A 25,665-nucleotide genomic window follows, 5' to 3' on the forward strand; every position below is an offset into this window, starting at 1 on the left:
GAGAGTAATTTCATAATAGGAAATATTGCAGTAAGGTTTTTTTTTTTTGTTGCACATGACAGTGCAATAAATCAATTTTTGTCACATCCAGAATGAGAAGCTCACCAGAGAAGGTTATGACTGGGTGTAGAAAGAAAGAGAGTTAAGAAAGGTTTGAGAAGGGGATGACAGACACATGATGGCTGGAAGCAGGCATTCACACATGGCCGTACACCCCACACACACACACACACGTCTCAAACTCCCTCATCTGACTATCCGGGTTGGAGGAGATAATGAAAGGTCATCAGTGAAGAGGAGATCAGGCGTGCGATGGAGTGTCATCTCACAATAAGACATTGTTCTAATGAGACCGCGGCTGACACACACCGCTCCCATTTTTAACACATAAAAGTTAATGAGGCAGATATTTCAGGTGCGCAGCCGATTAGAAAGATTCCCAAATTTGCCATGGTCTGTTCAAGCTGCTGTAATTTTCTTCACTGACTCCATAGATAACTCTTTTTTTTTTATGTTGATTCTGATAATGCACGTTCAAATAATGAGGGAAGGATACGGGTACAGAAACAAATTCAATGATAAATGCCTAAACGTCCTGCGTTTAAAAACTGTGTTGAGATCGTCTAAAACCCAGATGGATTGAAGAGGACTTTTGAGCTCCATTAATGTTTAAACGATTCTCTTTCAGCATCCCTATCCTACAGAAGAAGAGAAGAAGCAGATTGCACTGCAGACTAACCTCACCCTGCTGCAAGTCAACAACTGGTGAGTCCACGTCAACGAATACTAGAACGGAGCAGCTGTTTTAGAAGAAATCAACACAGCCATGTCTATTTGGATTTTCACTGCAAATAATTAGAGCCCCTGAAGCTGAGACGTCCTTCAGTAGACACCTTTATCCAAAGCGACTTACATTTTAATCTCATTTTATACAAGTGAGGACTGAAGGGCTTTGCTCAGCAGTGGCAGTTTGAAACAAATTGAAACAGCCTTTATTTGTCACATATACATTACAGCACAGTGAAATTCTTTCTTCACATATCCCATCCTCGCACATCCTTCACATATCCCATCCTTGGATGGTTGGGGTCAGAGCGCAGGGTCAGCCATGATACGGCGCCCCTGGAGCAGAGAGGGTTAAGGGCCTTGCTCAACAGTGGCAACTTGGCGGTGCTGGGGCTTGAACCCCTGATCTTCCGGTCAACGACCCAGAGCCTTAACCACTTGAGCCACCACTGCCACAGTTTGGTAGATCTGGGATTTGAACTCAACCTTCTGGGCATCTGAACTACTGAGCTACCACACCTCCACAGCAAGCACTCATAACATGGTTTTCAAGTTGAGTTTTGCTCTTTTCTAGACAAAGAAAAACAATTCCTTCACACTGGATTTCCAAATCTGTCCAGGGTGTACCCCTGCCTTTCGCCCAATGTGTGCTGGGATAGGCTCCAGCAGATCCCTGTGACCCTAATTAGGAATAAAGCGGGTGTAGACAATGAATAGATAGATTTCCAAACAGATTTTGAATGAAAATTGCAGCACAGGTACGAGGACAAAATGTTTTTCTGACCTCAGGATAAGGCTTTTTTTTTATTACAGTCACAGTTTTATAAAACTACACTATTAACGTGTTATCCAACAGCTGCTTTATTTCAATAATAAATGACAACGTTTTTTTCTGTTACAACATAGAAAACAAACCAGCATGACCATTTCAGTACAGGTTATCTAATGAAAAAAATTCTATTCTTATATTAAAATGCTTTCCTTATCATCTTTGACTTTATAATCTCAACAAGACGCACTGAGATCATTCCTGTGTTTCCGCTCTGATCATTTCTGACTGATTAAACCCTTCACCCATGATTTCTCAGGTTCATAAACGCGCGAAGACGAATCCTGCAACCGATGCTGGATGCCAGTTCATCAGAGGCGCCCAAGAACAAAAAGAAAACACCACAGACTCGTCCACTTCAGCGCTTCTGGCCAGACTCCCTCGCATCCTCGGTCTCCCAGCAACAGGTTACCATGGAAGATGGTACGTTCAATCATATAAGTTATAAATAAACACGGTGATATTTACATCACAGGGTTTATTTAAAGATGCCGTTTGTAATTTTTTTTTAAAGTGTTTCTGGGAAAACTGGGATGTAATAGATCTGGCAAGTTTCATCATTTCATGCTACAGTTAAAATTTTTCTGGCCCTGAATTTTTCCTTTCCCTAGAAAGAAATCCAAGAAAAATGTATTGTTTTGGTTTTTTTTTTAAATGAGAGGGGGGTAATTTGGATCGAAAAGGAGAAGGTTTATTAGTGAATATGCAGTTTGACTCACACGTAGCAAAGCAAGCTAAAATCACAAACCGATGCTTTAATTCGCCCTGTTGCTGTTCACACAGTTTGATTAATATTGATTTTATTGTTTCTGATGCTCAGGTACCATGGTGTCAGTCAGCATGGTAGGAGGAGAGGACGGGCTGCAGACGCTGTCGTCGGATGGAGCCACGCTGGCCATGCAGCAAGTGATGATGGGAGGCCACAGCGAGGATGACGAAGACGACAATGAAGAAGATGAAGAGGACAATCTATCCCACTCCGACCTGACCAGACTAGGTCTGGAAACCAGCGACTCACTGTAGGAATGAGAAAATAGATTTACACACACACATATACACACACACACTCTGCCAGGGATGTCGAGAGACACATTAAAGGATATTGTTAAAGAGATATTGTTTAAGCAAGTGAAAAACCTTGAAGGAATAAGACAGAAAACGCAAAGAAATGAAAGAAGGAGAGACATTTTCTCACTGTGCGGTCAAGTGCATGGTCACGTACTGTATGTCACAATCGGGTTGTCAAACATCCTGATGATTAAACGATTGGAAGGCTCAAAGCCACACAAGCCAAAAAAAAAGCAGTTTATGTACACACACACACACACACACACGCAAATGATAAGCACAATCGTACAACATGTCTGGGGTTTCTTGCACAGTGAGGATATGCACCGGTTTCATTTCAAAAATTTGTTTGTTTGTTTATTTGTTTGTCTGTTCAGCAGCACAAAGGAAACCTCATGCACTTTTTAGTATGTTACTGTAAACAGCCATGTTGAAAACAGCCAAAAGAAAAGAAAAAAAGAAAAGAGAACGCATAGGTCAATGCTGGATGATTTGGCTTTCCTTTTCCTCGTCACCTTGGATGAGATTGTGTCTCTTGCATGCCTGTGTTTGCGTTGTTTTCTGGCACCATAGAAGAAGAAACTATTTTTATATTTACACTGCTGATGAATCGGTGCCCCTTTGCTTTGGCTCAGTTTTGCTGTGTTTTTTGGGTAAAGGACAATTTATGTTGATGCGATGAAAAAAAAAAAAGTCACCTTTTTTGATATGATGGCCCAGTTTTGGGGGAATTTTGATAAAGCTTAATACCTGATATTACAAAGAAAGAGCTTTTGCTATAGTCATAAATAGGAGATCAAATAAATACAAGGCCTTAATTGTTTCATTTTAATGAAATGAAACGGGCCTCACGTTTGTTTTAATTCAACTGACCAGCACTTCTGCTATAGCTTTAGTCTGCAGGAAAAACCAACACCCATTAAAAGAGACAGTGAATCAATCGCTTATATTTTCCCACTCTGAACTACAGTACTGTTTTACACACCTTCGTCGATTCTTCCTTCAAACACCACATTGACCACAGAAACTACATTGTTCTTCTGGCCAAGTGAACTTGAATGAAATATCAGATTCAACCCAATACAAGATTCAGCACAACACTCTTGTACGTCACTCTGGATAAGAGCATCTGCCATCTTTACATTTCTGGCATCTGCCAAATGCCAGAAATGTAAATGCAATACATTGCATTTTCTATAGCATTTAGCCTTTTTTTTAATTTAAAGGAGTTGTTTGCAATTTTAGAGCCCTCTGCTGCCTATAAGGTGAATTGCAATTGCAATGAAGACACTGACTCTTGTGGGTTGCCTTTTTAAGGAAAAAGGTGGCGAGCTAAGCTGGAACAGAGTTTCCAGTGTGTGTGTGTGTGGGGGGGGGGGGTCATTTCTGGGTCAGAAAAATCTAAAAAGAAAGATCCTTGAATGACAGTATTTTTTAGAAGGTATCGTTAAAATGATAGAATATGTATGTCTAGCAAACATTTTTTTTAAAAATGACAAATTGCTCCTTTAAAAAATGGAGGTGTTTTTTCCGAGGAGAGGGAAAAGAGCAGGCTTATCATACATGCGCTTCTAGGGTGCTTTTTTTCCCTTTAAAAAATAGTTTTAATAGTTGTATTTTTAGGAAATGATATACCATGAGCTTATGATATAAATCCTCCACTTTGTCAAGAAAAAAAAAGTTTTAATCTTATAAATTTTATAAAAAATAATAAATCTACAATCATAATAAGAAAACGTGATAAATCTACAATATATAAAATTAATAATTTAATGTAAGCCTTATTTTATTTCGTGTCAGTTCCTCTCTCCTAACGTTCAGTACAGGAAGCGCTGAAAGAAAAGGAAGCTCCAGGCTCCTGCGTCCGTGTGCTGACGGTAGGGTAGAAAAATCGACGAAGGTGTGATTTAAAACAGAATTGCTATTTTTTAAAATCTAATATTATTTAAAAAAGGGGAAATTTTGCAGGAAGCATATCATGAGATCTGGCTGTAATCAAGGCCTTTGATTAAGAACACAATCAGCATTTCTTTACTTATCTCCATCACTGCAATGGAACATTCTTACAAGCCGCCATTTTGGCCTCCATGAGCTTTTTTTTTTTTTTCTTTCTTCCCATCACGACTGAGCTGAGACAATTAGTGTTTTTTCGAGTATGTAAAGATTTATTGCATGGGTTTGTACTTTATTGCTGTAAAGAAATAAAAAAAAAAAACACTATTATTTCCAAGCATTGTTATACTTTACAGTAGAAAACATGTAGGCCTACAGACAGTGTGTGAAGTTGCACAGTGTAAACTATTAAGGAAAAAAAATAATGTACAGTCGGCCAGTTTCATAAATCCTTCACTTCCTGGTATGCTCCACATCACGTTCATTAATACTGTAGGCGATATTTCTTTCTGTTGTTGTTCTCGATGTTGTTGTAGTTGTTGTTTTTTGCCAAAACATTTTCACTTCTGAAATCCATCCATTTTAAACTATGCCCTCTTGTCTCCTTTCTGGATTTTGATTCTTTGACTTGTTTGGGGTTTTTTTTTTTTTTTTTTTTGCTTCTTTTCTCTCAAGCTTTCTTATCACGTTTTATTTTCCAGCCATCGCTGTATGTGGTAAACAAAAAAAAAAAAAAGAAAAGAAAAGAAAAATCAGCACTGATCCGACTTCACTGAGTTTTGCATGGTGGGTTTCCACATGCTGCATGTTTCCCTACGAGCTTTATAAACCGAACACCTCACCTGAATATGCTAATGTAATGCTAACAGGACTTGGCTAACCACGAATGAGTATGATTACACGGGGCACGACGCTAGTGTGCCCCCCTCCCCATAGCCTTCATTTATTATTAGGAACATTTTTCAGGTGAAATTCAAAATGGAACTCTTTTTATGCTACTCGAGCTGCTTTTCACACTCGTGCTCATGTTTGCCTTTCTCTGTTTTATAATAAACTCAATAATTGAGTAAAGAGCCTTTGCTCCTTGGTTATTTCGATGTTTTATACCAGCAAAAAAATTATGTCTGCTTGTTAGCTCTTAATATGCCGATAACAGGATCGTAATTTATTTTAATTATCCGTCCATTCATTGTCTATACCCGCTTTATTCCTGACGGGGATCTGCTGGAGCCTATCCCAGCACACACAGGGCGAAAGGCAGGGGTACACCCTGGACAGGTCACCAGTCCATCACAGGGCCACATATAGACAGACAACCACACACACAGGCAAATTTTAGAATGACCAATCAACCTAATGTACATGTTTTTGGACTGTGGGAGGAAACCAAAGTAAACCCACACAGGCACGGGGAGAACATGCAAACTCCACACAGAAAGGCCCCCTGCCTGTTCGAACCTGGGACCCGAACCCAGGACCTTCTTGCTGTGAGGCAACAGTGCTAGCCACCATGCTGCCCCATTTTAATTATTTTTAAACAAAAATTTCTCTAGGCCTCTGAGGTACTAAATGTTTTCTTGTTTTAGAAAATACTACAAAAAATATATTTCTGCCAGACACCATATGGTCACTATGCTGTTTGTTTACTGAAATGCTAGTCGTTGTTAGCATAGAGGTTAGCTAGCTGGCCGTGCAGGGTTCAGTATGTTTTTAATGATTTACATTTTTAATTCATGTCCTAGCTGCTTGGAAAGTTATGAAATAACGACTAGCGCAATTCGAACCTAAATTATGAAGAGCTTCTTAGCTCACTGATGATCTTTACTTCTCTCTAACGTAGTGGACTGAAACATTTATAACTGAGGCACTGTGTCCCCTAGCATGTGCGGTGTGAATTTAGCCTACAGTTGATTTTATTTAGACTATTAAACTATTATTTAGCTAGGAGGCTATTACCTAGCAATCATTTATGACTGTGATGCAGTCAGACATTTCGTTTTATTGTTTATTTCTAATACATGTTTAAAGTCCTGCCTTTAGCTTTGTGTGGCTTAAAAATAAATAGGTTGCATAAATAAATATATAAATCTAACATAAACCTCTCAAACAGCTTAAACACATGCTAATGCTTAGCCATGTGTGATAGCACAGAGTAACACAGCTACTGTATTGTGCTCCTAAGCCATATAGAAGTGTGACAGTGCCTCAGTGTAGCTTGTGTACTGATTGTGTGAAATAGTTCTCAGCACACTTCCAAGTCGTATTCTGTGGTCCTGATGCTCACACACTCCGTTCCTCTTCTTTCTAAGGGAAGAGAAAGAGTAAAGAAATGATTCATGATGTTTTTCAGGCTTTGGTCTGAGAGGTGTTGAATGCTTCAGTGTACATAACAGACACTTCTTATAAGACTTGATCAAACCTGTTGTTTATCTAATGTCTGCATATATCAAGGAGTGAAATTTTGAAGGATAAATTTTACTAAAAGCCAGCTGTAAAAAAAAAACATTAAGAATGTTATGACCATAACATTTTGAGCTGTAAATTGAAAAACAAGCTGACTCGGCAGATGAGTGTTCTTCAGTCTATGTAAGTGTTTCAGAATCTGCTGGTCTGGGATTTTCACACACAGCATTCATGCAGAATGAAATAAACATCCAATGTGTATTAAGGCTGTAGATAGAAACACGTTATTAACCAGGTGACTGTGTTTAATCTGACAGGAGGTCTACGGTTATACTCAGATAGCTACAACCAGGGAAAGCATCTCAGAGCACATGACACACTGAAACCTTGAGGCAGATGGACTACAGTAAAAAACTCCTGTCAGCCAAGAACAGGAATCTGAGGCTTCAGTGGACACAGGGTCAGTGAAACCGCACAGATAAAGACCAGGTGATGTTTGAAAATCAACTACATATCAGCATAAGCATGCACTGATCAGGCATAACATTATGAACACTGACAGATGGCGTGAATAACACTGATGATCTCCTCATCATGGCACCTGTTAGTGGGTGGGATATATTAGGCAGCAAGTGAACATTTTGTCCTCAAAGTTGATGTGTTAGAAGCAGGAAAAATGGACAAGTGTAAGGATTTGAGCGAGTTTGACAACGGACGAATTGTGATGGCTAGACCACCGGATCAGAGCATCTCCAAAACTGCAGCTCTTGTGGGGTGTTCCCGGTCTGCAGTGGTCAGTATCTATCAAAAGTATCCTTTACGTCATGTACGTATGGAGCCCATGGAGGCCCTGCTTCACAACTTACAGGACTTAAAGGATCTGCTGCTAAAATCTTGGTGCCAGATACCACAGCACACCTTCAGGGATCTAGTGGAGTCCATGCCTCGACAGGTCAGTGCTGTTTTGGCAGCAAAAGGGGGACCAACACAATATTAGGCAGGTGGTCATAATGTTATTCCTGGTTGGTGTACATCTGTCTGATGTGATTTTAGAGATATGACTGCTTGCTCTGTTGTACAAATTTGAAACATTTACTAAGATTTCAACAACTGTCCCCTGGTGGTCCAGTGGCAAGCTCCTGTGTATGTTTGGGCGGCCCAGGTTCGATTCCTGAAGATACTGAAGAGTTAACCCTCAGTGCCAGTTCCAAGCACCAATAAAAGGGGCGGGTTGTGTCAGGAAGGGCATCTGGTGTAAAACCTGTGCCAGATCAAGTGTGTGGACCAGATGATCCACTGTGGTAACCCTAAACGAACAACAACTGCCTTTAAACGGCTACAACAGTGTTTGTTGATATTTTGAAATACATCAGACAAGAATGTTATGACCATAACATAGATCTTAGATCTGTGTCCAGATTCATAGCTCTTGTATTAGTTTTGTTTAAGTGAGTGTGTTCAACTTTTTATCCTGAATTCCATTCAGTATCCATTCATCTGTCCAGTTATTCTCTACACCACTTATCGTACTGGGTTGCATTGAACCTGGGGTCTATTCCAGGAGACTCGTGACACAGGGCAGGGTATAACCTGGACAGGATGCTGGTCTATCTTAGGGCACATTCACACACACTCTCACACACCCATTCACACATTACAGACAAATTAGAGATGCCAATCAGCCTACAACACATGTCTTTGGACAGGGGGATGAAACCCCCAAGGAACGGGGAGAATATTCCCTATACATCGCAGAGGTGGAAATTGAACCCTCAACCTCATCTAACAAAATAATTTCAAGTCCATTTTAATCACTTATATGGTGAAGTTTACTTTGAAGAGATTTTTGGAGGTGCTTTGACACAGTCAGAGGTAAAACTTACATTTTTCAGACACAGGAAAGTCTTTAGGCTTTTTCTGTTGTATGAATTTGAAACTATTTACTCAGAGTTCACCGACTGCCCTTAATCTTTATTTAGAATTGAAGTACAAGGGTTTTCTGCTTTAGTCTCAGCACAGGGTAAGGTCAAAATTCTTGTTTGTTGTGATTGCTCATGCGCTGGACGTGATTCGTTTGGAAAAACACAGTATTATGTAAACATTATGTCCAGTCACACTTACAGTCAGAGGTTTGAAACATAAACTGAGAAAAAGGTGGTCCTTTTCCTAAAGCAAATTTCTGCCATTTTATTAGCTAGTGTTATTCCTCAACCCTTGCATTTCTATATTTTCTTTTCTACTTTTGTAGTTTAGCTAAAAGCTCTGATGTTTATGATGTCCATTAGTGGTCAATACTAACCGAGCATATTAAAAAGTCAGTATCTGTGCATGGAAGAGTTGTGACTAAACTGCAGCTGTCAGCCAGACCATCAGCCAAGCCAACTGGGACAGGGAGCGAGTAGCATGATAAATTTGGACGAAGGGAAGGAGAATCGATTTCAGCTGCCATCCTATGAATGACAGCAATAACTCATGCTGTCCAAGTTGGCTCATTCAAGGCCAGTGAGACACCCACGAGTGTGTTCAGCTTTCATCTGTCTCTCCAGCCTTTGTGGTAAACACTTAGCGACTGTTCTCATGTTACTTGCCTACAGAAGAAGTTACTTTGCTTTTCTATATAATGTGTTATCATGATGCCATTCCATAGTATTCGTTCACTCGACCTGTATTTTGAATAATGTATGACACTCCTGTTCAGGAAATAGAGGTGTAATAGTACATTTTTTTTACAGTCACAACATCTGGATGGGACTAAACTTGTAGCAGAAATACACTACCAGTCAAAAGTTTGGACACATTTTTAATTCAGTGTTTTTTGTTTAGGGATTTATTTTCTACATTCTAGAACAATACTGGAGATTTCAAAACTATGAAATGACACACATGGACTTAAGTAATCCATATGTAACGACAACAAAAAACAGTCAGTTGTTATTTTAAGACACGAAGGTCAGGTGTTCTGGAATAGTTCTTGCAAGAACAATATTGTCAAGTGCATTTGCAAAACCCATCAAGCACCATGATGAATCTGGCTCACATGAAGACCATCCCAGTAAAGCAAGACCAAAACTGACCTCTGCTGCAGAGGAGAAGTTCATTTAGAATTACCAGCCTCAGAAATCACCAATTAACAGCACCTCAGATTAGAGGCGTTATGAAGGCTTTACAGAGCATCAGTAGCAGACAATATCTCAATATCAACTGTTCAATGGACATTATTGTGTATTTCGGCCGCCTTCAGCATTGTTTTACAATGTAGAAAGAAATAAACATCAGGAAAGACCATGGAATTAGAAGGTGTGTCCAAACTTTTGACTGGTAGTGTATATATATAATTTTATGCTCATAAAAGGATCAAATCTGTGTCCAGATTCAGTGAGTATTCAGGTCATCACATTCATTTCATAATCAATGGTACATTCAATCACTGATATGGTGAAGTTTGCTGTGATGAGGTGTTTATTTCACATGGTCGGAAAGATCCAGTGCCATTGCTTTGAAACAATAAAATAAAAGTTTTCAGACTTCTCAAGGACAGTTCTGTTCTGCAGATGTTTCACAGATTAAATCTAACTATTAAATATCTATTATGATGTGTCATTTGTTAAATATTTTTTGTTAGCATTGGCAAATTGCTGTGGTGTAAGTGGAATAAAACACATTGGGTGATGCTGGTGGAATATTAAACATCAGGGTGGTTAACAGTAGCTCTGTTTCATCATTACTGTTTTCCTGTATCAGCTTTTACTGTTCTATAAAGTTGTGCTCAGCCTGTACTTTCTGTCTTACCTCCATGGTCTGGTGTATCCACGGAAGAGCGTATGTTACACTGGTGTAAACTCCTGGGTCGTTCGTTTTTCCGCAGCCCTGAACCCAGCTCGCTGCTCCTACCAGCTTCCACACCGAGGATTGACAGGCCAGTGGACTACCGCTGTCCCCCTACCCAGGGGCACATCTGTATCAGTCATTTCAATATAGTGATTTTAACAGATATGTTTCAGTAAATCAGGTATGTTGACTAGAATTTTCCCAGATGACAGATGCCTTAAAATGCAATGAAATGATTACTAAATGATTACAAATAAAACTTTTTTTTTTTCAGCACCTTCAAGAACCTACGGCAGTTCTTCTAAAAACTGTCTCACCTGCTTCTATATCTGCATGACAACCTCCATCATTTTTTTATCTTTCTTTAGGGACTTACAAATCTTTTTTTTCAGGCTCTGATCTGATTCTAATAAACGTCTGTATTGAATGTTAAATATATTAACGTATATACACCGATCAGGCATAACATTATGACCAGGTGAAGTGAATAAGACTGATGATCTCCTCATCATGGCACCTGTTAGTGGGTGGGATATATTAGGCAGCAGGTGAACATTTTGTCCTCAGAGTTGATGTGTTAGAAGCAGGAAAAATGGAAAAGTGTAAGGATTTGAGCGAGTTTGATGAAGGGCCAAATTGTGATGGCTAGACCACTGGATCAGAGCATCTCCAAAACTGCAGCTCTTGTGGGGTCTGCAGTGGTCAGTATCTATCAAAAGTGGTCCAAGGAAGGAACAGTGGTGAACCAGCAACAGGGTCATGGGCGGCTCATTGATGCACGTGGGGAGAGAAGGCTGGTCCGTGTGATCCGATCCAACAGACGAGCTACTGTTGCTGAAATTGCTGAAGAAGTTAATGCTGGTTCTGATAGAAAGGTGTCAGAATACACAGTGCAGCAAAAGGGGGACCAACATAATATTTTGCAGCTGGTCATAATGTTATGCCTGGTCAGACTTGTATTAGATATTTATGTCATATTCAAATTATATGCCTAAAGAGACAGCATAAATTGTGCTTATCTCTGTTATTATCACCACCTGTCATGTACTCATCATACCTGGCATGTGTCAGCTCCACCTGTTAGATACCCAGCGCAGATATTCCATGATGAAAGTCCCGGGATTCTACACTCTCGAATAGAGAGGAGAGGAACCAGGGCAGAGTGTAGAGACCCACTCACCTCTCCTGTACACACATATATAAAGAGGTTTAAACATCTAATTCCCACCACCTTGATTTTCTTTGACTAGTAAATACGATTTGAGATATTTAGGAGCCAGTAAATTGCACTTTTGTATGATTTAAAGAAAAAACCCCCACAGATTTTCCATTTACCTTGAATTTAGTCGAGCAGACAAAACTCAAGAAAGAACCCTAACACTGTCCTTAATATTGAAATACTAATAAGAGCTCACCGCCTGTTTCTGTGGCTCCCCATCCTGATATCCAGCACATGGATCCTGAACTGAATGCTTCATCATAGTTAGGCAGACAGATGGGCTGTATCTGACCTGAGAGAGGAGAAGTAAACATTTCCCATCAGGTACTGCACCTTATTCTTCCTACAACCATCTGGAGGTTTGTGAATCAACTCCTCGACTTCGGCCAGGTGAAATATTGAACAGCAGATACAGATCAATTGTACAGAATACCCTGTAGAATAAATTTCTTCATGTCATGACTGAAAGCCTCCTGATCTTTAACCATACAGTATTCAAGATCTAATCAGGATGCAAAGCTCTCACCGTTGAATGTGAGCGGCTGCGTCAGTTTAATGAGTGCGATATCGTAGCTAAGGCCTTCAGGATAATATGCGCTATGGAAGAAGATCTTCTTCACGGAGAGATCTGCTGCTCCACTTACAGGCTGGTCTGTGAGGCCCACACGAACCATCCATAAAGCAGGATTAGCAAATCTAGAACACAGAGAGAAAAAAGGAATGATTGTATTTATATTTCCCAGTCCCTAAGGCGTAGTATTCAATAACTACATGGACAACAATGCAAATGTGAGGAAGGAGTGGAAGTGTGTATGCATACAATTGTGTGTGTGTGTGTGTGTGTTTTGCTCACCCATATACACAGTGTGCAGCAGTGACAATCCACTGGTTGGTTATGAGCGATCCTCCACAGAGATACTGACTCTGATACTGCAAGCTGACCTGCCATGGGTACTGCCCAGAGAGAGAAACATTTCCCCCTGAAATCCGGGTCCTGAAACTGGGTCTGGTACCACAGTCTACACAGACAGGACAAGATATCAGCAAAACATGTCATGGTGAAGAAGGTCTGAAAGTGCTTGCTAATAATATTTATTTAGCGCTGTAGTTACTGAATAATTTGTAGTTATTTAATATGAAGGACTTAATTGTAATCTAGGTAAAGGGGTGATCTAGCACTAAAGGCACACACACACACACACTCACCTATACACTTGAGTACTGTGACCAAACTGGACATGCACTGAACGTTTCTGGAGAAACAGAAGATTTTATTTTATTTTATTTTATTTTATTTTATTTTATTTTATTTTATTTTATATTTATATTTATTTATTTATTGTACAAGATTTTTATATTTACAAAATGGAACTTGGAACATCTGTATTAGGAGTGAAACACAATGACACTCTCTGTATATGTTTAGTGCTACAAATATCTAAATCTGTAGTCCTGTACTGTTAATAGCTTAAACCAGAGGAGTTATTATTATTATTATTATTATTATTATTATTATTATTATTATTATTATTATTATTAAATATGAGCCTCATCACATTGACACTAAACACTACAAAACACTGAGTAAAAACCCCAGACTTAGAAATGGCATCTGTCTATCAGTCTATCTATCTATCTGTCTATCCATAGATAGGTAGACTATGTATGGATGCTAGCTAGCAAGATGAGGTGCTATGTTCTTTTATCTATTTATAATATATATATATATATATATATATATATATATATATAAAGCAAGGTCAAATTTGTAAACTTTATAAGGGACAATGTAATTGATTTTGAAGGACATTTACCATTAAGCTTATCATTAGCTATGACTAACTATCGCTAACATTATTTCATCAAGTGAAGTGGAACTACTGATTACGAATTGATAAATTTTAAACCTTGAAAATGCAAAATTTCCTGCCCATTACTGTATATTATTACATATTAGTGGCTATTAGTTACACAGCTCTGTGCAGACAGTGTAAACAGATGAACATCCACCTCTTAGCATGTGCTACACCGATAACCTAATCTTCTGAAGAACAAGGGAGTTTGTCAAGATCATGCAGCTAATCCATAAAAAGCATATTCTAAGCATGGTTAAGTGGAGCTAATGCTTCTATAAACATATCCTTAGTGAGGGTTATGCTGAAAGACGTGGTAGGTTGTGCGTACCTGAGGAAGGAGCTGTTGTGAATTTTGAAGGTTTGATAATGAATGGGAAAGCGGGAGCTAATCATCACTATGTTTTTCTTGAAGGCCGACTCGACAGAAGAGAGGGGGATGGAAGTGGAATTCACATAACTGCAAAAAGACAAAGGGTCATTTGTGAATATATTCACCAACCAGGCATAACTTTATGACCACCTGCTTAATATTGTTTTGGTCCCCCATTTTACAGCTCTGACCCGTCATGCACTGTGTATTCTGACACCTTCCTATCAGAACCTCTTCAGCAATCTGAGCAACAGTAGCTCGTCTGTTGGATCGGATCACACGGGCCAGCCTTCACTCCCCACATATATCAATGAACCTTGGTCGCCCATGACCCTGTCACCGGTTCACCACTGTTCCTTCCTTGGACCACATTTGATAGATACTGACCACTGCAGACCGGGAACACCCCACAAGAGCTGCAGTTTTGGAGATGCTCTGATCCAGTTGTCTAGCCATCACAATGTGGCCCTTCATCAAACTCGCTCAAATCCTTACACTTGTCCATTTTTCCTGCTTCTAACACATCAACTTTGAGGACAAAATGTTCACTTGCTGCCTAATATATCCCACCCACTAACAGGTGCCATGATGAGGTGATAATCAGTGTTATTCTTCACCTCTCAGTGCTCATAATGTTATGCCTGATCGGTGTATATACAGCATATGAAGAAAACACACACTCAGCTACATACTCTATAACTCTATCTGACCATATTGTGACTGACACACGCAGTATAACAATTCACAACAATTCATAACAATTCAGTCACTCTCATTAGTTGTGTGATTATGAGCAGATGTCTCCAGGCACTGTAATTAATCTTGATAGGAGCTTCGATAGGAAGCACATAAAACTTTTCGCTCGTGTTCGTGCCACGACGCCTGCCTGCAGAGTAAAACCAATGAACCGTGGCTGCAGTGTTAAATGGAAAAAATTAAAAGTGGAAAAAAAAAAATGGAAAAAGAAACGAACAGAAATGCTGTCAATAGGAGAAAAAAGGGAACATTTTGACCTAATTCTGGTGTGGATGTGTTTTTGCGATGATTTTCTCTTTCATTTAATGGCAGACTGATTTTAATAGGATTAATGAAGCTGTTAATGGGGGCTTTGGGGAAGAAGCGACTGTATTACACCCACATAAGGTAGGAGGGGGGAAAACCACACACACACACACACACACACACACAGAAGGAAACCACAGGAGGATGGGGCAGTAAAATAGAGGAATCCCTCGTCTGATCTGTATAGAAACGTTGGAAGGAACAAAGACTCAGCAGGAAATCCTGCTGATGGTCTCCTCCAGATGGTCTAGCAATTCTTATTCGTAACAATAGTACAGTGACGTTGATGTAATACTTAAATAATAAGCATAATTTTAACCGGTAACATAAAGTAAGAATATAAATGAGAACATAAATGAGAACATAAATGAGAATAAATGGCGACTAAATGTTCTTCTCCTCATTCTTTCTAAATGTGTGACCGCTTGGTTTTGTCGTCCAGGAAAAGAGTCTCACATCTGAATGAGAACATCACCATGGGAACTGCGAGAACATGGCCGCTTTTGTGTGTTAAGCATCGCCTTATCACTGCTTAACTTTTAAACCCCTTATCGGATTGATTTTGTTCAGTGGCTTGTTCCTCATGTATCACATTTCCTGATAGGTCCCAAGTGATCGAAAAAAAAATCCAAACCACTCGAATCGAAAATACACAATGAGGTTTGTTGAGTTATTTGGAACAATTATAGGGAAATGGTGGCTCAGTGCTTAAGGGTCTGAGGCTGCTTTTCCAAATCCCAATACTGACAGACAGCCAGTGCTGGACTCAGTGATAGATAACCAACTAGGCACATGTCCTGGCTCCTGTCCACTAGGGGGCCTTCAACAAGCATAGATACAGTTGTGCTCATAAGTTTACATTCCCTGGCAGAATTTATGATTTCTTGGCTATTTTTCAGAGAATATGAATGATAACACAAAAACTTTTCTTTCACTCATGGTTAGTGTTTGGCTGAAGCCATTTATTATCAGACAACTGTGTTTACTCTTTTTAAATCATAATGACAACAGAAAATGACCCTGATCAAATGTTTACATACCCCAGTTCTTAATACCGTGTATTGCCCCCTTTAACATCAATGACAGCTTGAAGTCTTTTGTGGTAGTTGTGGATGAGGCTCTTTATCTTCTCAGATGGTAAAGCTGCCCATTCTTCTTGGCAAAAATCCTCCAGTTCCTGTAAATTCTTGGGCTGTCTTGCATGAAATGCATGTCTGAGATCTCCCCAGAGTGGCTCAATGATATTGAGGTCAGGAGACAGAGATGGCCACTCCAGAACCTTCACTTTATTCTGCTGTAGCCAATGACCTGGCCTTGTGTTTTGGATCATTGTCATGTTGGAATGTCCAAATACGTCCCATGCACAGCTTCCGGGCTGATGAGTGCAAATTTTCCTCCAGTATTTTTTGAGAACATACTGCATTCATCTTGCCATCAATTTTGACCAAATTTCCTGTGCCTTTGTAGCTCACACATCCCCAAAACATCAGCGATCCACCTCCGTGTTTCACAGTAGGAATGGTATACCTATCATCATAGGCCTTGTTGACTCCTCTCCAAATGTAGCGTTTAAGGTTGTGGCCAAAAAGTTCAATTTTGGTCTCATCACTCCAAATGCCTTTGTGCCAGAAGGTTTGAGGCTTGTCTCTGTGCTGTTTGGCGTATTGTAAACGGGATACTTTGTGGCATTTGCGTAGTAATGGCTTTCTTCTGGCAACTCCACCATGCAGCCCATCTTTCTTCAAGTGCCTCCTTATTGTGCATCTTGAAACAGCCACACCACATTTTTCAGAGAGTCCTGTATTTCACCTGAAGATATCTGTGGGTTTTTCTTTGCATCCCGAACAATTTTCCTAGCAGTTGTGGCTGAAATTTTAGTTGACCGTGGTTTGGTTTCAACAGAACCCCTCATTTTCCCCTTCTTTATTAGAGTTTGAACACTGCTGATTGGCATTCTCAATTCCTTGGGTATCTTTTCATATCCCTTTCCTGTTTTATACAGTTCAACTACCTTTTCCCGCAGATCCTTTGACAATTCTTTTGCTTTCCCCATGACTCAGAATCCAGAACCGTCAGTGCAGCACTGGATGAAAGATGCAAGGGTCTGTCAGGAGTCCAGAAACTCACTGACCTTTTATACACACACACTAATTACAAGCAAACAGATCACAGGTGAGGATGGTTACCTTTAATAGCCATTCAAACCCGTTTGTGTCAACTTGTGTGCATGTTATCAGGCCAAAATCACCAGGGTATGTAAACTTTTGATCAGGGTCATTTGGGTAGTTTCTGTTGTCACTATAATTTAAAAAGCGTAAACACAGTTGTTTGACAATAAATGGCTTCAGCCAACCACTAACCATGAGTGAAAGAAAAGTTTTTGTGTTATCATTCATATTCTCTGAAAAATAGCCAAGAAATCATAAATTCTGCCAGGGTATGTAAACTTATGAGCACAACTGTATTTGTGCATCATGCTGTTGCACATATGATGCATAGAAATCATGCCAATGCACATAAAATCACAGGGTCTGAAATGTTAATGATGTAATTAGTAGCCAATAAGCAGTGAGTTTTTTAGCCAGAGCAAGATAAACGAATAACCATAAGCCATACACTGAGTGTACTGATGAAAAGATAAGTAAGAAAGAAAATCCAGGTAACTTGACTAACGGATATAAAAAAGATCATTTGAGCCAAGCATGCATGCCACTGCATCTGTTCTTAAAGTTCTTAAAAAGCTGAACTAATTTGGGGGATGAGAAAAACTAAAGCAAGAAAAACCAGTGCAGAACACCAAAACTGAAAACGGAGGTGTAATGTATACAATTTTTATTTTGCATTTGACCGCTGCACCGGTTCCTGACCAGAGACCCAGGCTTTACAAATCTGCCCCTAACTTTACCAAGGCACTTGGATCTCAGAAGAATTTTATGTTGCTTTTGAATAAAGGTTTCTGCCAAATAACGTATGTTATATATCATGAAATAAGTTAAATGTTTCCTCTGGGTAACTCTAAGCTCAGTGGTACATAGTTAAGATTGTAGTTATCCACACTTGGAGCTGCTGGCTTGTACTAGTTGACATGTGCTCCTGCACCTGTTATAGCCGAGCTGTTTGCAGGCAGACATTCCCAGATTGGCGCTCCAGTTCTCCCAGCACACGGAGCTCCATATGCCCCTGCTGTGAATCTGCAGGACGGAGTGTCTCCCACTTACTCGCACTAAAGAAAACAGTGATGAAATATGATGGTAATTAAAAGACAGCAGGTATGAAGAGGCTTCCTGAGTAGATCAATACACTTCGAAATATATTATTGTGGTTAAAGATATGGAAATTCTGAAAAAAAGAGAAATAATAATAATAATAATAATAATATAATTTTTTATATCAGCATTCCATACAAAACCACACCCCCAAAACAAGCCACACCCCCAAAACATGAGGACTAAATAACAACTAAATAGAGTTTTCACTAATAGCTCGTGCAAGTTAGAGTCATAAAGATATTTATCTGGGGAGCATTAGCAGTAAATGTATTAACAAAGAAAATTGAATTTTAAATGAGAGCACTATTTACTATTCAACTGGGAGAGGCTTGAACATTATAAATGGGATCGTGGATCAAACTTCACCTAATTTAGCCTCAGTAATTTAACACTTTCATTTATAGTGTGTGTGTGTGTGTGTGTGTGTGTGTGTGCACTCACCACAGTTGAGTTCATCCTCTCCCTCGCCACAGTCTTTGACTCCGTCACAGACAGCAGATCTACTGATACACCCCATAGAGACACAGTGGAATTTTCCAGAGCAACTCAAACCCACTGTGAAAAATAAGCGAGAATATACAAGGGGGAAAAAACTTTGGGATTCTGATTTGAATGACCACTTTTAAAAAAATAAATACATAAATAAATTCAGCTTCTAAGGTGTCAGACAATTCTGCTTAATTACAAGCTGTGTGTCTTTAAATATTTATAGTGCTAAGATACTGAAGAGTGTCTAACACCAGGAAGACATGACACTAAGAGACTCACCTCCCAGACCAATTCCTAGAACCAGAGTCAGTCCTATTAACAAACAAATGACCATCAGCAGTATCAGGAGTTTGCGTGGTTTGTCTGCCCAGCACACGGACCGAGAGTTTGACAGGTTTTCTCCTTTAGAGAGATAAGAAAACGAAGAGGTCACTAAATTAAATACACCTGATAAGGGCTTGAACCCTGTTAAAATCAGGGTGCTAAACTGGACCTTTCCTCACTAGTGAGATAATCTCGAAAACATGGAAATGTGGATTATAGTGTGCCTTTAAAAAGGTTTATATAATAAGGAATAGTACTAGTGCATGAATAATTCAACACATTTATATAATAAGTACTAGAGTTTAGTAATAATACTCTGCTGTGTAAGTATAATTATTTATTTAAGTGTATATGTAGCTATTTGTTTTTGTTATAGTGTTTTGCTTAATTATATAGTTATTTAGAGTTTTTATGATTAAATACTGACTCCCTTTTAACTTGCTTGAAATATAAATAAATGAGTAATGAAGTATTATACGTAAAATATGCTGTATATGGGTTTAAGGCAGAAAACACAGAAAGAAATCGGCATGCTTCACCTATGTGCAATAGATGCAAAATTAATTAATTGTTTTTAATAAAAATCATTTCCGACATACATTTAGGAATTATTCATCACTACTAAGCTTGGATATTCTCTTGAGAAATCTCTATATTTTTTAAATTCTTGTAAATTACAAATCAAAATGCGCCCATTTTCATCAACAAAACAATAATATAATATTAGTATAAAGTACAAAGCACTTAAACAGCTTATAGCCCACATCGTATAAAGTGGTACGAAGAGTCCACTTCACATACCATGGATGAAGGGCTGCACTTTAATGATGGACGCCCTGTGTGAATTATAAGACGTCTTAATGATGTGTTTTTTGTAGATAGGGAGTGAATTTGATGTCTCAGGAGGCCAGCCGATGGGCACATGTGGGTCTTGGGTGTTGGGGTCGAGGTACTGCGGGGGTTTGGAAGTCTCCCAGCCGCCTACTGAACTGCTGAAGGGGCTCACATTGATCACGCTGGGGGTCCTGATGTTCGGGAGATCTTCGCTATTTGTGTCTGCTTCAAAATGGCCTGACTCCACCTCCTCCTTAGAAGAAATATGAATGTGAATAGCGGTGTGTATTAATGGAAAGGAATAAGAAAACCGTTCATCAAACATAATGTCTTCTTTTATAGATCCATCACTATAATAGGCAACACACACATACATATATATATATATATATATATATATATATATATATATATATATATATATATATATATATATATATATATATATATATATATATATAGTACTTTATACCAGTTGGTCCAAGTTCTTACATTTTTATGTTTTTGAATGGCAGCTGTGCTTTAAATATAAGCTTTGAGGATCTCAATATACAGTTATTAAAATTATTATTAAACTTACAATTAAAGCTAATTAAAATTACACTAAATGTTAATTAAATAAAAAAAAATGCACAGCTTTGTTTACAGAAAAGATTCTTAAATAAATAAATAAATAAATAAATAATTTTACAAAGCGCCGACACTGGAGACTCATTCTATAAAAGTAAATAAACATTTCCTCACAAAAAGCTTCACTATCTTAAGAAAGACACATCACTTTAAGCCTGTTTGTGTGGAGTGTCCATGATACACACCCCTGTGTAAGCTGTGACTATAGAAACGCTAATGTATTCGAAACAGAGCATTAAAATAAACCTGTGATTTAAATTACAGCCAGCATTATTGTCAGAGCTGCTGTTAATTATGGAAATTAATCAACACCTTCTGGCCAATCAGAATCGAGAATTAAACAGCACTATGGTGTTAAAGAGGATAATAATCTGTTCAGTCTCTTTAAACACTGAAATCCACACACTTACAATTACAGATACAGTCGCATAAAGATTTCATATTGTTTCATGTTTTTTGTGGATACAAACCACAGTTAGTTAGTTATCTATATAGATCAATAGTAAATGAGTACCAAGTAACAGCCTAAGTAATAGTAAACACCCTTTTGCAGGATAGGTCTGTCCGTTGGTTTTTGTCTGGCAGGAACATGAACCAATGTGCAATTTGATGTGTAATTATCATGGATGGAATTAACATGTAAGTTTATTGCTTTTGTATGTGATTGATATTTAGTTATTTCAAGGACAATATAATTCCTATTTGTCATTTTTCTTCTATCTTCTTGCAATACTTTGGATAAAATTTGGCAAGAGGCATGTTAGGCTAGAGAATAGCAGCGACGAATAGATTTTCCTTACCTTGCCCAAGGTGTTTATTCCCTTTGAGTCAGGCTGCTGTTGTTCTCCAGTTTTCTTTTCAAGGTAAGCCATCATTTCTGTCTCATCCTTTCATCTCTGACCCTTCAGTAGGTGATGCTGTCCATGGATGCCATAAAAAGTTCACAATGACCCCACTATGAGCTGGGTGAAGAAAGCTCAAATGAAAGAAAAAAAACCCCGCAACTGAAGAAATGAGTTGTACTTTCAGTAGAGAATGAATTGGCTAAGGCTTTTTGGTGTAGATCTTCTTGATCTCAATCCCAAACGTCATGATGCTAAGACAAACAAGTTGCAAATAAATAAAAAAAAGGGTTATAATAAGTGCATATACTAATAATTAGATAATTAATATATAATGGATATACGGAAATATAATAAGAGTTAACTAAAAGCTGGCTACCTTTCTGAAAAACCCTCTCTCTCTCTCTCTCTGTGTGTGTGTGTGTGTGTGTCTCTCTCTCTCTCTGTCTCTTTCTCTCTCTCTCCACACCTCTTCCGTAACACAATGAGACATTTGATCAAGTGAGCAGCGCTCTGTAATGCCACTACAGCTGTGGATCAGATCTCCGGGCAATGTGTTGCCTACGTTACTCCAGTTACATCAGAGCAGTTACAGATGGAGCTGAACACCAGCCTCCTGCCAGCGAGAGAGGCCAAGCATGAAAAGGTCAGCACACAAGGCCGAAGTTCGTCCCTTTTAAAACCTTATTTATCCCTGTGTAGCAGCAGTCATGTTGACTTTAGTTATCAATAATTCATCATGAAAAGGTATGTTATGGTATATCATGATAAGGAAAAACAAAATGGCTACCTGTTTAGTGTAAGGCAATACCTGAATACTGAAGGTACAGTGTATTGACAAAAGTTTTGGGACACCCCTCCAAATCATTGAATTCAGGTGTTGTTTTTCAGGGGTTGGGCTCGTCCCCAGGGGTTGGTGTGGAGAAACTTGACTGGCCTGTCCTGACTCAACCCAATAGAACACCTTTGGGATGAATTAGAGCGGAGACTGTGAGCCAGATCTTCTTGTCCAACATGTGCCTGACCTCACAAATGCGCTTCTAGTGGATTGGTCAAAAATTCCCATAAACACACTCCTAAACCTTGTGGAAAGCCTTCCCAGAAGAGTTGAAGCTGTTATAGCTGCAAAGGGCGGGTCAACTCCATATTACATTCATGTGCATGTAAAGGCAGACGTCCCGGTTTTGACATGTCTCACAGTCTCTGCTCTAATTCATCCCAAAGGTGTTCTATCAGGTTGAGGTCAGGACTCTGTGAAGTTCCTCCACACCAAACTCACTCATCCATGTCTTTATGGACCTTGCTTTGTGCACTGGTGTACAGTCATGTTAGAACAGGAAGGGGTCATCCCCAAACTGTTCCCACAAAGTTGGGAGCATGAAATTGTCCAAAATGTCTTGGTATGCTGAAGCATTAAGAGTTCCTTTCACTGGAACTAACCCCTGAAAAACAACACCTGAATTCAATAATTAGGAGGGGTGTCCCAAAACTTTTGACAATATAGAGTATATACTGAAGAAAATGCGTTATGAATTATGATGTCAAGATAAATTTTTTTGTATAAATGGTTACTGATGGTTGATGTGATTTTATGCACTGCACTACAGATTAGATAATGTCATGAATCAGTCGGTGTACAGATGTTCCCAATGAAGTGCTATTGCATGTAAAGACACGGATTGACCTGAAGGTGTCGCTACCTTGCTGCTCCTTCTCGCCCTAGGCATGTTGTCGTGTTGACCTCCCCTGTCTCTCACTGTGTGACGTTGAAGTGGCTTTTGTGCTCAGCCTCGATGATTCACCAGCCTGTGTGTGCCAAATGACTTCTGTGTAGCTCTAATCCCCTTCTTCTGCAGTCACGACCACAGAGAGAGAGAGAGAGAGAGAGAGAACTGTAGTGACTCAGCTGTCAGAGAGAAATGTTCAAAGCATGCAGCTGCAATATGTTTTCGAGCCTCTAATGAGTTTTGTTCACTTGATCTCATTTTAAGAGGCACTTCATTCAGTGTACGTGTAATTGTATGCTCCTATGATATACACCACACTCCTCTCCTAAAAATTTATAAAAGTGGTGTAAGTTAGGTTAGAATTGTTTTGTCACTAGGGGTAGTGCATGTAAAGAAGGTTTGATTGTGAACGTAATGACAGGCAGATGAATTATATGCATAAGGAATAGCATATATTATGTACATTGGCAGGCGAATATTTTATATTTGAGAGTACATTTACACTAAGGGGCCGATTTAGGGAACACCTATCAACATTTTTTAGTCTTTTCATTAAACCTGTGCCCACTGTAGCCTCAGACGCCTCTCCTTTGCTGACATTATAAGCAGAACCCTTAAAGTTATGTGTATTGTGCATACTGAATTGATATTCTGCTCACTGTGGTGGTAAATAGTTGATATTTGAGTTACCATAGCCTTCATGTCAACTCAAATCAGTCTCATCAGCAAGGCGTTTCCATCCATTAAACTGCTACTCACTGAATGGGTTTTTTTTTTTTTTGACTCTTTGTTTTTGCAACATTCTGTAGAGAGGGTTGTGTGAAAATCCCAAAAGGTCAGAAGTTTGTGAACGGTACCAGAAGCTTTTTATCTCTATCTGCATGCTTTTATAGATAGATAGATAGATAGATAGATAGATAGATAGATAGATAGATAGATAGATAGATAGATAGATAGATAGATAGATAGATAGATAGATAGATAGATAGATAGATAGACTTTATTGATCCAACTAGGGAAATTCTTGTGTTACAGCAGCTTAGACAGACCTTCTATCAGAACCTGCTTTAACTTCTTCAGCAGTTAGAGCAACAGTAGCTCGTCTGTTAGATCGGATCACACGGGCCAGCCTTCGCTCCCTACGTGCATCAATGAGCCTTGGCCGCCCATGACCCTGTCGCCGGTTCACTACTGTTCCTTCCTTGGACCACTTTTGACAGATACTGACCACTGCAGACCGGGAACACCCCACAAGAGCTGCAGTTTTGGAGATGCTCTGATCCAGTGGTCTAGCCATCACAATGTGGCCCTTGTCAAACTCGCTCAAATCCTTACGCTTGTCCATTTTTCCTGCTTCTAACACATCAACTTTGAGGACAAAATGTTCACTTGCTGCCTAATATATCCCACCCACTAACAGGTGCCATGATGAGGAGATCATCAGTGTTATTCACTTCACCTCTCAGTGGTCATAATGTTATGCCTGATCGGTGTATATATATATATATATATAACAACACATATATAAAATATAATATATAACTGCATAATATATAACTGCATGAATTATAAAATATAATATATAACTGCATGAATTAATATAAATATATCCCAAACAATGGTTCTTTAGAGGGTTAGAGCTGAGATTATGGACTGGAACCATTTGTGGATATAATTCCACATCAAACCTCAAAGGATGTAACAAACTAATGCCTGCATATAACATCATTATTTACAGAACACAATGGAGGTATTTCCATCTTCTAATGATAGAAGAAGAAGAAAAGGAAAAGAAGAAAAGAAAAAGAGACACATGTTGCTGACGCGGGTTACGTCAAAGCTCATGCAGATTTGTCTTTACGTCATCAATCGCGCTGGAAGTGATTGGCGGACTTCAGAACGTGACGTGTTTGGAGAAAGGACCCAACTTCCGCATTAAGCGTCGTGTCTGTCTGCATCACCTAAAGCTACAGCGGGTTCACAAAAAAAAAAAGCATTCCTCAGGCCATTTATATCTTTGGATATGTTTAGTGATGAATGTTGTTTTGTTTTGAGTCCAATATCACGTAAAAAAACAAACAAACAAATAAATAAAATAATAACCCAGGAGATGATCAGTTAATAAACATGCGTAATGCTCACGAGCTCAATCCTTATAAATAAATAATTTATCCGAGATGACATCTCAGACGAATGCACGCTTCTTCTTCTTCTTCTTCTTCTTCTTCTTCTTCTT

The 25,665-nt window shown here is 39.0% G+C and overlaps 2 protein-coding genes across 4 annotated transcripts in view; one reads left to right on the forward strand and one right to left on the reverse strand.

The window, feature by feature from the left end:
• Positions 1-4,027, forward strand: part of pknox1.2 (pbx/knotted 1 homeobox 1.2) — a 14,793-nt gene extending 10,766 nt beyond the window's left edge. Inside the window, exons 9-11 of the mRNA XM_058380544.1 lie at positions 689-765; positions 1,875-2,038; positions 2,436-4,027. Coding sequence (XP_058236527.1) covers positions 689-765; positions 1,875-2,038; positions 2,436-2,638 — 444 coding nt within the window. The 3' untranslated portion in view covers positions 2,639-4,027. The remainder of the gene's footprint in view (positions 1-688; positions 766-1,874; positions 2,039-2,435) is intronic.
• A 1,177-nt stretch (positions 4,028-5,204) lies between these two features.
• tmprss3b (transmembrane serine protease 3b) lies at positions 5,205-25,618 on the reverse strand. Of its 3 annotated transcripts, XM_058380541.1 has the most exons (15): positions 25,291-25,618; positions 23,403-23,552; positions 21,661-21,956; positions 20,198-20,483; positions 19,352-19,474; positions 19,025-19,138; positions 18,414-18,537; positions 14,211-14,339; positions 13,233-13,279; positions 12,880-13,045; positions 12,553-12,722; positions 12,223-12,318; positions 11,865-11,992; positions 10,769-10,918; positions 5,205-6,880 (listed from the first exon to the last, which is right to left on the reverse strand). In XM_058380541.1, exons 3-15 carry the CDS (start codon positions 21,733-21,735, stop codon positions 6,857-6,859), a joined length of 1,632 nt encoding a protein of 543 aa, XP_058236524.1. In that variant the 5' UTR covers positions 21,736-21,956; positions 23,403-23,552; positions 25,291-25,618; the 3' UTR covers positions 5,205-6,856. The 3 variants fall into 3 exon arrangements, with proteins under 3 accessions (XP_058236524.1, XP_058236525.1, XP_058236526.1); XM_058380542.1 differs by lacking the exons at positions 23,403-23,552; positions 25,291-25,618 and adding an exon at positions 22,082-22,360; XM_058380543.1 differs by lacking the exons at positions 23,403-23,552; positions 25,291-25,618 and having other exon boundaries at positions 20,198-20,480; positions 21,661-22,366.
• Between the last annotated feature and the right edge of the window lie 47 nt (positions 25,619-25,665).

Source organism: Hemibagrus wyckioides, linkage group LG26, assembly GCF_019097595.1.
Source record: "Hemibagrus wyckioides isolate EC202008001 linkage group LG26, SWU_Hwy_1.0, whole genome shotgun sequence".
Classification (NCBI taxonomy): Eukaryota; Metazoa; Chordata; class Actinopteri; order Siluriformes; family Bagridae; genus Hemibagrus; species Hemibagrus wyckioides.